This window comes from Ictalurus furcatus, chromosome 4, assembly GCF_023375685.1.
Source record: "Ictalurus furcatus strain D&B chromosome 4, Billie_1.0, whole genome shotgun sequence".
In the NCBI taxonomy this organism is placed as follows: Eukaryota; Metazoa; Chordata; class Actinopteri; order Siluriformes; family Ictaluridae; genus Ictalurus; species Ictalurus furcatus.
In genome coordinates, this window is record NC_071258.1 from 35,980,568 (window position 1) to 35,994,479 (window position 13,912).

At 39.1% G+C, this 13,912-nt stretch overlaps 1 protein-coding gene across 1 annotated transcript; it reads right to left on the bottom strand.

Annotated features, from left to right (window-relative positions):
* Positions 1–6,703: 6,703 nt before the first annotated feature.
* Positions 6,704–10,395, bottom strand: mibp2 (muscle-specific beta 1 integrin binding protein 2). Its single transcript, XM_053623798.1, has 8 exons — positions 10,122–10,395; positions 9,351–9,441; positions 8,517–8,565; positions 8,157–8,346; positions 7,585–7,656; positions 7,353–7,459; positions 7,069–7,153; positions 6,704–6,954 (listed from the first exon to the last, which is right to left on the bottom strand). Exons 1-8 carry the CDS (start codon positions 10,145–10,147, stop codon positions 6,936–6,938), a joined length of 639 nt encoding a protein of 212 aa, XP_053479773.1. The 5' UTR covers positions 10,148–10,395; the 3' UTR covers positions 6,704–6,935.
* Between the last annotated feature and the right edge of the window lie 3,517 nt (positions 10,396–13,912).

Sequence of the window (13,912 nt, forward strand, 5' to 3'; positions counted from 1 at the left end):
CTGAAGTATGTTTGAAAATAGATGATTATTACAGGCGTGTTAACCATTATAAACGTTTCAGTAGTTACACCGGTAGCTGGAAAGATACAGTATTTTCTAATACAGATGAAAAACCCAACACCTACAGAGTGAAACTACAGTGAGAACTCCACAACCAGAGAAAAGATCGAAACAACAAAACAGCAGTCAGAACGACACGAATAAATGGTGCAAACGGACAAAAGCTCAAGATCGAGATGACCATCGCGACAATTAGCTGCAGTCTAATAATCATCAGTCGATAAATAAGAGCTGATCAGAATTTCTTGTAAATGCCTCAATGGAAATAGAGCAATGTAGTTAAAACAAACCAAACTCACCTGATTCTTGTTGCTATGGTAACGCTGACACGAAACTTGCTCCACATATACACGTAATGTTGGAACTGATTGCATGCAGATAAACGCAGATTTTATACAGTGTTCAGTTTAGCACAGTCGCAGGTGATAGTTCTGCGCGGTCTTTCACAGCGATGTCTGTTGGTAAATGAGAGATTTTAGCTGTACTCGTGTTCGACACGTGTTCGACACGTGTTCGACACGTGAATGGAAGAGGGTTTTGGCTGAATGCACGTCTTGATGACGTCACATCACGCGTCTCAGCCCAAATCTGCTGTCATTTTGAAAAAAATTGCAAGCTCCTCCGAATATCGCGGCGTTTCCTTACTTTTACGTTAATTTCTACAATCGAAAAATCCTGAAATCCCTGAGGGGCTGGCCAGAGAAAAGACCGACACGAGATAAAAAACAAACGGACAACAGAACAACAAACAGACAGTGACGTGAACACTGACAATGTATTCTACAAAGAAGTCCTGGATTTTCATAGTAATACTGAGAATATTCAGACTCTTCTAAGAACAACATGGAATATAAATGTGTTTAGAAGTCGTCTTTACGATTAACAGCCAGTGTTGAGACATAATTTACCAACACTGATAGATGTTTGTGTGAAGAATCTTCACCTCCCTGTGGGATGCCTTATGTTCTCGCATTAGATTTGTTCTGACGCCAACAATGCTCACACGTACTGTGTGTGTGTGTGTGTGTGTGTGTGTGTGTGTGTGTGTATGTGTACATGTGTGTGTGGTGACGGCGGTCAGTGAAATATGTCTAAACTGAGGCAGCAGTAATAAAGAAGTGAGCTATAAGGGGATTTACAGGTTTGTTTATGCTCTTTGTCTGTTTACGCTCCTTTTCTCAACGTGTGTGTGTGTGTGAGTGTGTGTTTTTGAGACATTTGACCACAGAAGGCCTGTGGCAGCTGTGAGAAGTTTTGCCCGGTTTCTGAGCCTGAAATTCTGAAAAACACACTCTCCTACTCCCTCCATTGACCACACACACACACACACACACACACACACACACACACACACACATCATGCTGCTGATCTCAGCCCAAACAGAAAAAATGTCAAATTCAAAAAAGCTATAAAAAAAAAAAAACTGTACAAACAGAGGCGAGACGTTCAAGGAGGAGCATGAGGGACGTGTGTGTGTGTGTGTGTGTGTGTGTGTGTGTGTGTGTGTGTCAGGTGTGATCTTTTCTCTCAGAACATACACATGGTACCATGTGGGTGTAGAAGTAAAGTGCATAAAACAGAAGGAAGTAATGACCATATATGGAAAGTGAAAGGACAAAAGGAACAGTCTGTATACAGTGTATGCTGGATCGACCGGGACAGAATTATTACAGCGCACGCCATTAATGCAGAGTCCAGAGTCCAGAGTCAGACCAAATCTGTAGCGGTGTAGTGATCTGTTCAAGCTTTCTGGGAACTTTAAGTGGGAAAACAATGTTGCAGTGTCATTTTTATTTATCTACCTACAGTAATGTTTTCCCATCACTGATATTTCATTTCATTTTTACATTTTTTACCCGTGAGCCCAGTAAGTTCACTTTGTTTGTTCCTCACACAGGGCTGTGTTTAGATTTGGCAAATTAAGTCCCAAATGATGTCAGTGTTTATGTTGGGAAAGTTGCTCGTATTCAGAACCGGGTTCCATACCTACATAAGTTGATTTTCTGAACTCAGATTATTCAAATTAATTGCATGTAGTTCACGCCCACAAGGTTGGAGATTTTCTTGAGTAGAAGTGTGTGAAGAGGGCCTCAATGTCTCCATGCAGAAGAAGAAAAAAAAACATTTTTGTGGACTTTAATGGGATGGTTTTTTAATTCATGAATAGTGTCATAACTGTGTATTTAATATTGACCTCGACCTCGGCACACGGTGGCTTAGTGGTTAGCACGTTCGCCTCACGACTCCCGGTTTCCTCCGGGTACTCCAGTTTCCTCCCCCAGTCCAAACACATGCATGGTAGGCTGATTGGCGTGTCAAAAGTGTCCGTAGTGTATGAATGGGTGTGTGAGTGTGTATGTGATTGTGCCCTGCGATGGATTGGCACCCTGTCCAGGGTGTACCCCGCCTTGTGCCCAATGCCCCCTGGGATAGGCTCCAGGCTCCCCATGACCCTGAAAAAAATTGACCTCGACTGACCTTCCACAGTGTGTTTGAGTGGATTTACAGCTAAAACATATATTTCAGTGGTGTGACATATTGTGGTTCCATCAGACCAGTGGTCACCAACCTTCTTCCTTGAGATCTTCCTTCCTGCAGGTTTCATCTCCAACCAAAATCTTACACACCTGTTTTAGCTGATCCAGAGCTTCTTAAGGCGCTGACTAGATGGATGAGAGGGTCAGGTGGACACCATTATGGTTTGGTGCTAAAGTCTTCAGGAAGGTAGATCTCCAGGAACAGAGTTGGAGACCACTGCATTAGAAGAAACTCAAATGGTTCTCATGCTCAGTAAGATAGGAACATGGCAGAGACACACATTTTATACCTCATTTACATTCTAATCTATTTTATTTTAATTTTGTGGGATATTTTGTAGGTCATTGTTACCTGATTGTGTCCAAGTAAACTTTCACTGGTAGAGTTATGTGATAAGAAACCAACACACGTGAGGATACGGCTATTCCTGATATACATTTGTTGTGCGTAAGAGAACGACACGAGTAGACGCCACTGACGCCACTGATACCTACACACACACACACACACACACACACACACAGTGTGTGTTGAAGTTCAGATGTGTCTGTTATGCTGGAAAAAGAGATACACACTCATAAAGCACAAGCTGATTTATATACACTATGATTTAGTATGGGTTTAACCTTAAATATGTGGTGTGTGTGTGTGTGTGTGTGTGTGCGTGTGTGTTTTCCCTGGAAAAAGCCAAATGTCTATGTGATGCAACAGAATGAAATATGCTTTTTGGTTTGAAATTTTCCAAGAGACCTTGTGTGTGTGTGTGTGTGTGTGTGTGTGTGTGTGTGTGTGTGTGTGTTCATGGGGTGGTGGTGGTCAGTGCTGATGCTGTAACAAGGCATGAGAGTCAACGTTCTGTACGACAATCGCGCACTAGTGCAATAGCCACCTCTGTGCTAAACACACAAACACACTCTCACATATGTGTGTATTCTTATAAATGGTGTTTAGCAGTTTTGGGGTCATGACCTTGTGTGTTTACTTACAGTGTTTATAAAATGTAGCATTTTGAATGTACTTTTTTCAGAGATCACACACACACACACACACACACACACACACACACATTTACAGGACAAACTACAAAACATGAAAAATCAGGACAAATTTCAGATAAATTCATGTTTTTAATGTAAAGAGATGAGGTTCTGACAAAAAAAAGGAAGTGAATGATAAATGGTTCCATGTAGAACCTTATCAGTTTCTTTTGTTTGTTCTTTTGTGGGAATTTCTTTTGCCCTTAATTTCCAGTGTCCCTGCTTTAGTCCCCTTTCCCTTCATGTCCCTAGTCCTAGGTCCTTCATTTCCTTCTTCTCCTTTCTTCTTTTCTCCTTTTCCCTTCATTTGGTCCATAGTTTTCTTGATGGACACATGAAAAGATCATCGGGGTCTCTCGTCCCTCCATCAGAGACATTTACACAACACGCTGTAATATCTCTTTGCCCTTTATTCCTCAGGAGAACTGTGTACTGACACTGCACTGTCCGTCACTGTGCCTGTGGTCCTGTTTAATCCACTTGACTTGACCCCAGTTTTCACTGTCCCCACTTTACAGGTCTTTACTTTCTCTTGTTTCTACTTTCTAGACTTCAGGTGTTCGTTTATCATTAATATCCACTGTCTGGTGGACCCGCAAGCAAGATTTCAGGTTTCTTAGTGTTATTTTTTCTGTTGTGTCTGATTTCAAAGTGCTCCATAATTCCCTCCTTCTCCAGTTCCTCCTTGTCTTAAGTTTATAGATTATTGGTATACTTGTTCCCTTCTTTCTATTTTCCAGATTTTATGTGTTCTCTAGTTATTTTTTTTGTCCCTAGTTGCCTTGTTCTGTGCCCCTTTCCTTCATTCCCAGTGTCAATACTTTACAGGTTCGTAGTTTCCTTATGGTGAATGGTCTGCACTCATATATCACTTTTTTTTTTAAAACCTATTACCCTAGTTTCTTATCTTATCCTTTCCCCAGTGTGTCTAGTTTTCAGCTATTCCCCAGTACTACTATTTTAAACGTACTCCTCAGTGTTCAGTGTCTCTAGTTTTCAGGTCCTTCATTCGCCTTTTTCCTTTGTTTCTGGGTTCCAAGTGTTCCATGGTCTCCTCCTCCTTTAGTCACCAGTGTTTCTAGTTTACAGATGCTTGGTTTCCAGGATCTCTAATTTCCTTCATCCTTAATTTCCAGTGTCCTGAGTTTAAAGTTTCCTTTTTCTCTTATTTCTGGTGTCCTAGTGCTTCATAGTTTCTCTACTTTCCCTTAGTTACCACTGTCCATAGTTTATAAATCCTGGGTATACTTCTTCCCTTAATTCCATTTTCAAGACTTTAGATGTTCTCTAGTTTCCTTCATCTGTAAAATTCCAGTGTCCGTAGTTTGCAGGTTATTAATTCCCCTGTTCCCTTGTTTATATTTCCCTACCAGTGTCTGTTTTTTCCTTGCTCTCTTATTGTTGTTGTTGTTGTTTTTCAATGTTACTAGTTTTCAAGAATTTCCTAGTTTCTATCCATATTGTTCCAGTGTTCTAGATTTGAGATGTTTCCATGTTAAAATGGTTCCGTGTCCGTGGTGATAATGGAGCATTATATTGAGTATCATCTTAGGAAAATGTTTAATAACATGTGTGTGCATGCATGGGCGTGCTGAGTTTATGATTCACACAACACACACACACACACACACACACATCTCACTGTTATTGACCTCAGATCCTGCTCTATTTCTGTAACCGTCGTTTCACCAAAACTCACTCTTTCCCTGTGTGTGTGTGTGTGTGTGTGTGTGTGTGTGTGTGTGTGCGTGCGCTAAAACTGTAAATACGTTTGTACAGCATGTAGTTAAAAATACACTATAGTGCAAACCTAACACACACACACACACACTTCCTGTTTGCTTTGTTAAACTGGGCAGGTCACGGGTGATTCAGGATGATGTCACTTATAAATAGGTTATTATTATATTCTATTTCATCCACATCAATCATTTTTACATTACACCCAGGGGTTAATTTGGGGTTGAGTAGATGGAGGAGTAATCTGTGTAGAATCAGTGTGGTTCGGTTTATGTGTGATCAACTGTAATATTCCAGAAGTGTGATTAATACAAATGGACCCCATTGGTTTCTGTTCTAAAGACTTCAGTGAACCCACTACAGAAGACTTTATCGTCTTTGGCATAAACGTTACATCAAACGATTCGTATCCGAATATCAAAGACAAAACCTTTAAACTATTAATATTAATGATCTGACCAACTGATAATAAAATTCCAGAGCCGTTACAATAAACTAAATATCGAACCTGTTAAGTACAAATGATTTTAATAGTGATGTTGAGTTGAGTTTTTATATTTTTTATTAACGTTTTAGTATTTCAATCTTTTTATATATGAAGCATGTTGAGATTTTGACCTCAACTATAATTTTTTTTCTAAATAATTTCCATTTTGTTCAGTACAGCTGTTGCGGTGCTTAACAAGCATCTGGATTCCTCCAGATTAAAATTCTATTCAGTTCTAATTCACGTCGCACGTTTAAAGTGTTCACCTTCATATTCACCGTACACTTACAGTCTGAGAAGCAAAGAAAGGGTCTTTGGATAATTACAGGTTCTATTTGGAAAACTTTCTCACAGGGAAACACTCTATTGTAGGTTCTATGTGGAACTTTTAAAGGTTCCCTAAAATGCTCAAACAAGCCACGGAAGTGTACCGCGTGACCTGGTGGTGTGGATCAGACACACTGGATTAGACTATCATAAGGAAGACTTCAATTACAAAACGAAGGTGTTGATTAGTTTTCTGGAACAGCAGCTCTGACTGTAGCGCAGGTTTATTTTAGTATCAATGCGCTCCTAATATTTACACGTTATCGTTTCTATAGCAACGGCTCATTCACAGCGAGTTCAACGTAAACAGATTAAAAACGTGTCTAATCTCTGATCTGTGAGATGTTCATGTGACGCGTATGGAAGGAGTCTCCAGTGTCAGCGCTGTGTAACAGTCAGAGATGAAGTGTTGATTATTTTACTGCGAGTGGGCTCGAAAGACGAGCTTCACACAGACTTACGCTATTTTAACCATGAACAAGTATGACACACACACACACACACACACACAGGTATAGGAGTGGTATCTTTAATACGGAGTGTGTAATTCTCCAGAGCATCTAACAGGAGTTTGCTTTGTTATTACAGCAAATAAATATGGAGGATATACATGTATAAAAGAGCTAAAGCAGGTAACAGTCAACGCAGAGCCAGTCTGAGACCACACCCACACACACACACACTCTCTCGCACACCCACACACACTTCTGCGGCAATGATGACTTCATATTCCTCCTTCTGCAGCTTAGTGCTGATCAGCAGACCTGCAACACAGACACACACACATTAGCAATCAACAGAAAAAAAATGTGGCGTTCAAAAAACCACTAATCCCCTCATGATGCTCCGTACTGCACTCTAATCAAACACAGCCGCACCTCATTAGGTTCTGGATGTTGTTGAGGATGTCTCCGTACACGGTGTTGAAGAGCTGCGCCTTCGACAGGGTTCCATCAAGTTGTTCTGTAAACGTAAACAAACACACACACACACACACACACATTCCAGCATTGGTTACCATACAGGTTCATCCCAAACCACCATACTACTGCACTAAATAGCAGAGATGCCACACTGTTTACTGCGGAAGTGCGTCGGTTTGGGACGCAGCCCACAGAGAAGCTGAAATAAAACACACACACACACACACACACACTCTTACCGACATCCACTCCCATGTCCTCCATAAGTTTCTTGTGTTTGACGTACATCGGCCAAACGTGACCATCGAACAGACCCGGGGGGTCCGGCACAGCGTAGTTCCTTGAGCTGAACACACACACACATACACACACACACACACACACATGAGATGTAGAACTGCCCAGACTGGACTGTTTTATCAAAAAAACACACACACACACACACACACACACACACACAGTGATACTCACCACCTTCTCTTTTTGCATTCTTCATACGGGATGGAAATAAACAAGCGCTGATCGAACACGTCAATCAGAGGACTGCAAACAAAACACGACAAAAACTATTTCACCTGAATGAAATCGTTTCACTCGACAATCAGGAAAGGAAATAAAAACTAGAAAAGGTTTTTACTCGACACAGGAAGGCAAAGTCGCTGTTCAACGCGGTTAAAACTGAGAGAACGCTGTTGCTAGGCAACCAGTTAACACGGTCATAAACGACTGTGTCACGTTTCTTTATAGCAAAAATGAAACAAGCCCGTTAGGGCATTTACATTTATTCACTTAGCAGACGCTTTTATCCAGAGCGAATTACAAATGAGAAAGCTAAACAACTTTAGGAAAGCTAAACACTTTCGACGTGCAGACTCACAATTCGAATCTGAGAGAACTTCTTGAGTACGGATAAAATTACACACTATATCATCTACATAATGAAGTATCGCATCTTCCACCATTTTGAGAAATTATAACATTGTATAAAGACGTCTGTGTGTGTGTGTGTGTGTGTGTGTGTGTGTGTGTGTGTGTGTGTGTACCCGTAGGTGTAGAGCAGAAACCCTTCCACGATGAGGATGTGCACGCCCTCGTCCTCGTCCTCGCCAGAGTGAGGCAGGATCTCATGATCCAGCGTGCTCTCCACACCGTGAGAGCGTTCAAACTTCACTGGGTTCTCCTGCCAGGCGTAGATGGTGCTCATCATGGCGTCCATGTCCAAAGCTGTGATCACTACACACACACACACACACAAACACACACACACACACAGAGAACCAATCAGATGGCAGGACAGCACTTCATCCAAATGGCGTCTCAATTAAGAAACATACACACTGTATTCATTAATCAAGGCGCCTTGTTCACTCACACACACACACTCACACACACACAGCGCTTACCATCATACTGCTTAAAGCCATCCTCCCCGACTTCGATCTCATCCTGGGGCTGAAACACACACGTGTACATTCAGCGAGGCTGAACCGCGAGGGTGTGGCTTTAGTTTAGATTTGTGCTAACATCTACACAGCTAGCATTCTAATCTCCAAACACTCCAACACACACACACACACCTAAAATACCCACCATGCTACCTCTAAATATAACTAAACTAACATCCCAGCCTGCTCAAGTTTACACACAGGAAGTGAAGATCAGAAAGTAGGCTAGTAAACACTTACAGGCCCTAACCTTCAAGTCAGTAACAACAAGTTCCCCTTCTTTCTTCCCTAATTCTTTTCTTTTTGGGGGGGAAGTTGCTGCTACTGCAAGAGCAAAGTCAGAGACAAAATTTGAACTGTAACTAACAGTAATAATAATAATAATAATAAGTTATCATCTGTAGATGTTCTGTGTTGTAAGAAATCCTTGTATCTCCAAAACAATCCTTTCAGAGGATTTTTTTTTAAATCGGAAAACAGAGTACAAACCAAAACGAGGTCGACTTAAAGGACATCTCTCATCGTGCCGAGCTTGGAGAGAGATCAAACAGACCGCTTTCACAGCCAATAAACTCACGAGGTGTTACTTTGGAACTGATCCTTTTATTCCGTGCATCATAAACACGATTTCTGTACAAGGACACGCGGAAATTTCAAACGCGACCACGACGGCCCCCAGGTTTCCCGAGGTTTTCCATCAGACAGCGATAATACGATAACGAGTTCTTCTCTTATCTCAGTACAACTTTACATATATACCTTAAAATAAAAATTAATTATTATGACGCTGACCTTGAAGAAGTCGTCTTGATGCACCACACAGCAGTTGGGCAGGTTGCGATGCAGACGTTCAGTCAGGGTAGTTTTACCCCCGTTAGTTACCCTGACAACAGAGGAACAACAACAACAACAAGGCTCATTAACAAACACTCGTTAACACACACACACACACTCCAAAGTGAAATGCAGTCATTAAATAGTGCACACTGTGTAGTGAACTAAAACAATATGAACTCTCAGGATTGTTATGTTATTATATATATATATATATATATATATATATATATATATATATATATATATATATATGATTAATACACTTCTATGAAGCGTTTAACATTGGGTCACTATCTAATATACATAAAACAGATTCTTCTTAAATAGATATTTTTTTAACTTTATTACATATTTTAGGCTTATATAGCCTATGTTTATACATTATACACACACACATACATATATATATATATAAAATACACATTTTTTTCCTTTTTATATTTTTTCTCCTTAACATGCTGGCACAAAAAGATCCCTCCTGGATCAATAAATATATATATTTTTATGATTATTATTCATATAAACACATATTTACATCCTGTTTATTTATTTATTTTTAATAACATTCATTTTTAAACAGATTTTAACGAACATAAATATGAAATATTAACAGTAATGGTGATCGACCACGCTACACAACCCGGAAGTGGATCCTTTCATTCATTCGTTACTGTACGTGCACGAGCACGTGGCCTACACAGCTCGCGCTCTGTCTCTCTCACTTACCCTCCGATACCGATGATGAACTTCATGTTTCTTTCACGCGCACAGATGTTGTGTAAAAAATGGCGGGTTTTATATAAACGGTTCCGCTGAGCGCGAGGCGAAAACAAAAAGAGTCGGTTTTGTTTTTTTGTTTTTTTGAAGTTTCAAAAAGAAAAAGGCAAAACGTCAACTACTCGATTCCTCCATGTTGGAGTCGGGTGAAAGTCGGTACAGCGACGCTGCTGCTTCTCCACGAGCTTCCACCAAGAGAAAGCCGAGTGCTCACTCACGCGCTGCTCTACCCTCTCTGCTGCACTTGATTGGCTATTTAAAGAACACCACATTACGTAACCACGCTCCAGCCAATCAGAGAGCTCCTCCTTAAGCACCGCCCCTCCAGGCCTAACCGTTGAGAGATTAAATAAATAAATAAATAAAAACGGCTGCTTGTTTATTTCCATTCAGATTTTATTAGTTGTTGGTTGTTGTTGTTTTTTAAAACTTGGGATTCCAGTTGAACAATTTTTATTATTTAGTTTTATATTACAGTACTTTTATTTATTATGATTTGCAATGAATCATGTAATTATCGTTTATTATCGTTTTTTTAAATATATATATATATATATATATATATATATATATATATATATATATATATATATATATATATTGTCAACAACAACTAAAAACAATGTTTGTGGGTCCACGTCTAATTTCTATATTCATTTTATATGAGTCTATTATTTACTATTGTTTCCACGTCTAATGTTTAAAACCAGTTCTGATGTCAAGATTTTTGTGTCTGTGAGCAAAAACAGCCATGCAGTTTATTAGTTAAATCAAGTCTACATTTAAATGTCATTTCTAAAACACAGCGCTTATTATAGGTCAATAAAATAGTCATAATACGGTGATGGATTACACGGTAGGATTGCGGAATCATAAGTATTGAGGTAGGAAACAACAGTAGCAAACGCAGCTCGTAATCAACGCACAGATCATTCAAGCACACGTGTGCTAGCTGGTTTATTGGTGCTGTGTTTATTTGTAACTGCACCAGGTGATCCATTTCAACAAACTAACTAGATAGCTAAGTGTTAAAAATGTAGCTAGCTGTTTACTGCTTACCTTAATCCGGAATATTCCGGTAGCAGACAGATTCGATTCGCTGTCACTCGTGTATTTCAGATATAATGACCCTACTGTTGTGAAAAAAAGATCCATAGATAATATTAATACATCATCTCGAGCAGAACTAGAGTTGTTCATGTATTAATGTGCAATATTTACACTCTCTCCATCTCTTGCTCTCTCTATCTCAATCTCTTCGTGAATCACTAATGTTTTTTTTTTAATTACACAAAAAAATAATAAATAAAAAAGTAAATTTTTGGTATCCCAGGGTACAAACAATGTAAATTTACCCTTAAATGTACAATATGTGTACATTGTGCTGTTGTTTCTAATTGGCTTTAAACACTACCTTCACTTTCCTCTGTGGAAGGTACTGAAGGTAGAAAAGACAGATCCACTGGCAGGTATTTGTACCTGAAAAGCACACTTTAATATTTTCTTTTTCTAAAAGAGCTGTTAACATCAGCCACGTTCTGTCATTAGTTCTCCTGGAACAATCCGGTTTCCTATCCTCCACAGTACCACAAGAACCAAACAAGGAATTGTGAGTGGATAAAGATGACAATAAAGTTGACTGATTGGTTAAACACAATGATAGTACTTCAGAGTCAGTACTTAGTAATCAGTGAGCTTTAGTAGGGACTCGATTGCAAAGTTTATCTGTCTTTTATAATTGTTTTGTTTTCTGAGGACTTCTGAGGCAACGTTATAATTTCATCAGACACTTCAACGTTTAAGATGTGTTTTTAGTTATCAGCCCACTTTGATGGTTTCTTGTGGTTGATATTTTGTTCAGTTTTACATTGAATTATGTGTAAAATCCACCATCATCAAGTGAGGAAGAATTACAAATGTCTGTCTGTTCTCTATATATGCTCACTACCAAGGGTGTAATATGGTGGGGTTTTGAATGTACACAGTGTCATACATGACCCGTAGCCAGAGGAAACGTGCAAGTCATCAGAGAGAGAATGCACCCCATATGCTTTTATTTTTTCATCTTACTAGGATTAAAGTATTGGCACCCTTGGATTTGTTTATTTTGCCCAGATCTTGTGCTTAATATTGGCAGCACATTCAAATTAAAATAAGGTCTACATCTGTGTTTTCTCATTTGTATCAATGGAAAGATAAAGTTTGTGAATTTTATATAATTTACTAATCGAGCCCATCATGATGAGTCCCTGTCCAATAACTAGATTGTTCTGGATTCAGAATAGGAACGGTGCTGAGACCATTTTTAGCTGTCTGTGCCAGACGTAAACAGGATGTGAGGTATGCTTACTCTTGCTATGTTTCCCTCTCTCTGTCTGCCGCGCTCTCTCTCTCTTTAAATGAAAGGGTGTGTCTGGTTTGCGGCTAGCTGCTCCGTGGGTGTCTGTAGAGCAAACTCGATTTCTCCATGAGGATTCAGCAGCCATGTGTGTGATCATCTTGCATCGCAGTGTATGCTCTACTCTATTTAACACCTCTGGTAGAACCAAAGTTCTATGTAGACCCCTGAAACAGAGGGATAACTGTTCAGAAAAGGTCAGAGTAGAACCTTGTCTGGAAAATGAAGCCATTGAAAGAACTCTTGAGGAGCCGTTTTGTTTTTCTAAGCGTGTAAGATTTTACTATTAAACACTAACTACCTGTTATGTTATTTTTGAGGAAGTATAAATACACGTTGGTGTGGTCAGAAATTAAGCCATACTGTTTTAACATTAGCTTCGGTTTCAAGAATTACTTCTTGTTTCATCAGCTTTGTGTATGCTAAATCGGCCTTTCTAGATTTAGATCAAGTCAAGTCATATGTGTACAAAAAATTTGTGCCAACTTGGTTTCTAGCAAGTACAAACCTGTCAGACATTAACATTAAGAAACATAAGAGTAAAAGATAATTACTTAAAGATAATTAACTTCTAATCCAATCTCCAGACTGATGCTTCTTTTTAAGCAATACTTTATAGCCTGGAAATATTATATTAAAATCTCTGTACTAAAATTAACACTTTCTCTACCGATTTAGCTCCTTCAGTATGAAGTTCTGTCTTTTCAGAGCTCAAAGTGTTTTGGGGCAATGATACAAGGTTTTGTTTGTGAAAAGTATGTGAGGTGAATTCCACTGAAATTAATGATTCTAAACAAAATGTAAGGAATAAAACACTTCATGTCATAATGTTAAAGGAAAATAATCAACCATAGGGTGGTGTGATGAAGCAGAGTTACTGTTATAACCACACCATTGATTATTTTCCTATAACGGCACATCCCTAAGTGCGTTATTCCTCTTATACAACAGCAGTCTGTCAACGATTATTAACATTTTATATTTATATTTAATGTTCTGGGAAGTGTGTGAAACAAGTTTATACACAAAACTTCAAAACTAGACAAAATGAGCTGTTACTATAGAAATGATAACGTATCAGAACGAGCGCATTAATGGAAACCTGTGTTTTGCATCTGCACTACTGTCAGAGCTGCTGTTATAGGAAATTAATCAACATCTGATTTCTATAATGATTATGTATGTTCATTTGGTGGTGGGAAAGAAACAACAATACCTAATATTGACGATTGTTCTGACCTTCAGGGAAAAGCGCTGATTAGCTACATTAGCTAGCGAACAATAACCTCTTGTGAATACTTTACATTAACCCTGAGATAGAGTGCTTAAGTTAAAGTACACA